The 3,499-nt window shown below is 33.9% G+C and overlaps 1 protein-coding gene across 1 annotated transcript; it reads right to left on the reverse strand.

Moving 5' to 3' along the window:
- Window positions 1-1,342: 1,342 nt before the first annotated feature.
- LOC113765929 (cytochrome b5, seed isoform-like) lies at window positions 1,343-3,098 on the reverse strand. Its single transcript, XM_027310168.1, has 3 exons — window positions 3,012-3,098; window positions 2,354-2,420; window positions 1,343-1,611 (listed from the first exon to the last, which is right to left on the reverse strand). Exons 1-3 carry the CDS (start codon window positions 3,096-3,098, stop codon window positions 1,343-1,345), a joined length of 423 nt encoding a protein of 140 aa, XP_027165969.1.
- Between the last annotated feature and the right edge of the window lie 401 nt (window positions 3,099-3,499).

Below are 3,499 nucleotides of genomic sequence, written 5' to 3' on the forward strand. Positions count from 1 at the left end.
ATAAAAATAATTTGGTTTGGCCAGTCAAATTAATTATGCCACTTCAATTGCAAAGCCTTGGCCTATTATTGAATAAGGTGCAATCTATGTGCGTGCAAATAATAAAAGTTATATCTATTTGTACAAATTATTTATACAAATATCGAGTTTAATTTGTTATAGAATTTTATGAAATTAAAAATTTTATTAAAAATTGGACCATTTTTGTTTTTTATGGTAAGGGTAAAGATGATAGTTGAAAAGGAGACCAAAAAAAAAACAATTAACACCATAGGAGAACTCGTAGTTTGCATATTGTAAGTCAATTAAACCTCTCCATCTACCCATTATTTTTTGGCAGACCAACTATGTCCTTCTTGACCCTTTTTTCCTGTTCATTTGAATTCCTCTCTGATGAAGAAAAACCTAATTGAACAGGTCATCATAACCTTCACATTTTCACCCAGAAAAATAAAGAAATTTGCCCATCACCTTAAATTTTTGCCAATAAAAGAAAGAAAAATTGCACGATTTCGTCTATGTGGTCACTTCGGGTGTACTTCAGTTTTCCCAATTGAGTGGAAAAGGCCTTTTTCTCCATTGATCACTTTCTTGGGTTCATGCACTTATGTCTTTGCATACCATGTTTGGCAAACTTGGACCAAAACAAAATAGGGCACACTAGGTCCAGAACAATTCAAGAAAACTGTGGAAAGAATTGAATCCATTAAAGCATCTTCCCACGGCCCAAAAAGGGAGAAAGAGCATAAAGGGCAAAGTTTCCTCCCTTCGTTTTTCTCTCTTTTATTACTTAAATTGATCAAATTAGAGGTTCTGAATTCTAATTTCTCGATTTCTTCTTCGCTGCTCAAATTTGACCTCTCCCTTATTATAAAATTTTTTTTTAAAAAAATGGACATAACGGTACAAAGAAATAAACAAAAGGAGAAACAATTGACAACATCAAGGAAATAATAGATAGATTGTCTGCTAAAACCGCCTAATAATATTGGTTAGCAGTAAAGTATTTGATTAAAAAGGTGGAGTAATGGATAGGCTTCACAAAAAGGGAATTTATTTAGTTTTATCCAAAATGTCAAGCAAAATCATGAAAATAGCTAGTAGAGATTTATAAACTACTGTCTTACACCACCGCAAACTTATTTGTGTCTTTTACAACATGCTCCTATTTGACATGTTCTTACACCAATAATGATTTATAAGGTTCTTTCAATTGAGCAAAATCTTGATCAGAAACGGGACAAACGCAAGAGTTTCATAAACTTTGGTAGAAAGTCTAAATCACAAGCATGCAAGAAGCCAACTGCAGATCAGTGCTTTTTTTTTTTTTTTTGTTAAGATCTCAAAGCTCAAATTTTGAACTTGACTTTGTGAAAAAATGTATTCCTGCAGCCAATCCTAAAATGAGCAGAAACTGAAGAAGCTTCACAAGGAGTCCAGATGATTTTGCATTATCATCTTTAGGCTCTTTACTAAGCAAGTGTGCAGTAGCAGCAGGCTTGGGACTAGGCTTGGTGGATGGATCAATCTCCCCAACAAAATACTCATCTAGCATTAATCTTGCAGCACTACCATGGCCTGCATTCTCGAATTCCTCACTTGCATCCTTTCCTGCCAATCAATCTCACTGTTTCATGCATCAAAAAAAAAAAAAATGTTCTGATCCGTAATGGTGATTGAGCCAATTCCACTCAAACACATTTTTTATATTGAAAAGAAAAGTTATTGTCTAATTTCCATGATATCCTTTTTAGAAGCAAGGATTAACATAGATGTTGCATCATAGATGATGAAATCAAATTCAGATTCTTGTTTCCTTCAAAAAAATATTTAGATTATTATTTTAGGACAGAACCTTCTTACCTAGAGAGTCTCCTCACATTCGTGCAACATAGACATAATAGAAGAGGCCCATATATATTTTGGTGTATGTTCCACCAATCTCATGACTCCTTAGATTATAGAAATTTCCTCCTAAGAGTAGGAAACTTTGTACTTGTCTTACCCAAATGATGGATACTAATTGAGTTGCAAACAGCTTTGCATGATCCATGTTTCATCGATTTAAATTGGGTTCAAGAGAAATCAACGAAGTAGCTCATTCAATTGGCCATTTTGCCAAAATATTTGACTCCATTGAATCTTTGTAGAACTCTTCCCCTACTTTTATTCAGCAAAATTGTGCAGGACAATTTTCAACAAATTTAGCAACAAAATTTTTCTTGTCATCAGAAAAATTCCCTCTAATAGGCCATATATTTGGGAATGAATTAACTCCAAATCACATTGAGGAATAAATCATTTTCTGTAGACAAAAAAAGAAAAAAAAATCCAAGTCATGGTTCTGCTGTACCTGCTGCTTCTAGCAACACATCGCCACCGCCCGGATGGTCATCCAAAAAGTTTGTTACATCATATGCCTGTACGGAAATTGAAGACAGCCTTGCTAAGTGATGAACAAGAGATGAATTCCAAAGTTATCAGTCTTAATTTGCTAAGATGACAACCTTGGGGATCAGCAAATCCTACGCCAAAATTGGTCTAAGCCCTCCTTATCTGTTTCCATAATTCTCAAACTGAAAAACTGAAATAGCATTAACATAAATAGCATCAGCTCTGTCACTTTCTTACAGTCCCACCTTCAAATTTGGAAATATTTTTGGCGGAGGTACTTTCTTGAATCCGTCCCAGATCAAATTTATTCGATCAAACAATGGTCCAAGAAACTTGTTAACTACACTGGTTTTGTTGGTAAGAAAAATCTATGAATAACTAGTGCATGAAATGAACTAATATGAGCATAACTTGTTACTCTGACAACTCAGAAGATTATGTATGATCTATAGCTTCTCAAACTATTGGTTTTGTCTCTATTTTCAGAAAACCAAATGACTAAAATTGTTCCAGCTCTCATTTCCAAAAATTGAAGAAAAAAATTATTTTAGCTCTATTGACACCAAGACCAAATCATATTAAATCAGGAAGATGAACAGAAATATATTTCTTATTACCTTGGCGTTTATGATGACCCAACAATCTTTGGAAGTGTTATGAAGTGAAACTTCATCATAACCAAGAACCTTGTCATCAGCACCCATAAAGTCTGTTTGCAGAAGCTGGATTGAGAATGATCCAAGCTATTAAGAAGGCTAATCGTTGCTTGAATCAATAATGTTAATAAAAAGCAATTGTGGTTGGTCAGAAGACTGATCCAAAGGTATGGATATCTTCACCAGCGTGCGATGAAATTGATGTATTATCTCTGCTTTTCTGTCTTTTGTCCTGTCTAAATTCAATTATTTCCTTTGCTGATGGATACAACAAGGTTTATATAGATGCTGCAACTAAAGAAATCAATTGTACTAGCCATAACTTTTTTGGTGGACATTGATGCCATTTTTTTAATTTATTGAGCACTAGATGCCATCTTTGATTGAGTTATAGATGCCATATAAAATACTTACGTTAGATGCCATCTTTGATTGAGTAATATAGCATA

Source organism: Coffea eugenioides, chromosome 3, assembly GCF_003713205.1.
Source record: "Coffea eugenioides isolate CCC68of chromosome 3, Ceug_1.0, whole genome shotgun sequence".
Lineage (NCBI taxonomy): Eukaryota > Viridiplantae > Streptophyta > Magnoliopsida > Gentianales > Rubiaceae > Coffea > Coffea eugenioides.

Coding starts and splice junctions, on each gene's coding strand:
- LOC113765929 (XM_027310168.1), bottom strand. CDS start 3,098: ATGGGTGCTGATGACAAGGTTCTTGGTTATGATGAAGTTTCACTTCAT. Junction 2,421..3,011: donor GGGTCATCATAAACGCCAAG/GTAATAAGAAAT, acceptor ATTTCCGTACAG/GCATATGATGTAACAAACTT. Junction 1,612..2,353: donor TGTGTTGCTAGAAGCAGCAG/GTACAGCAGAAC, acceptor ATTGATTGGCAG/GAAAGGATGCAAGTGAGGAA.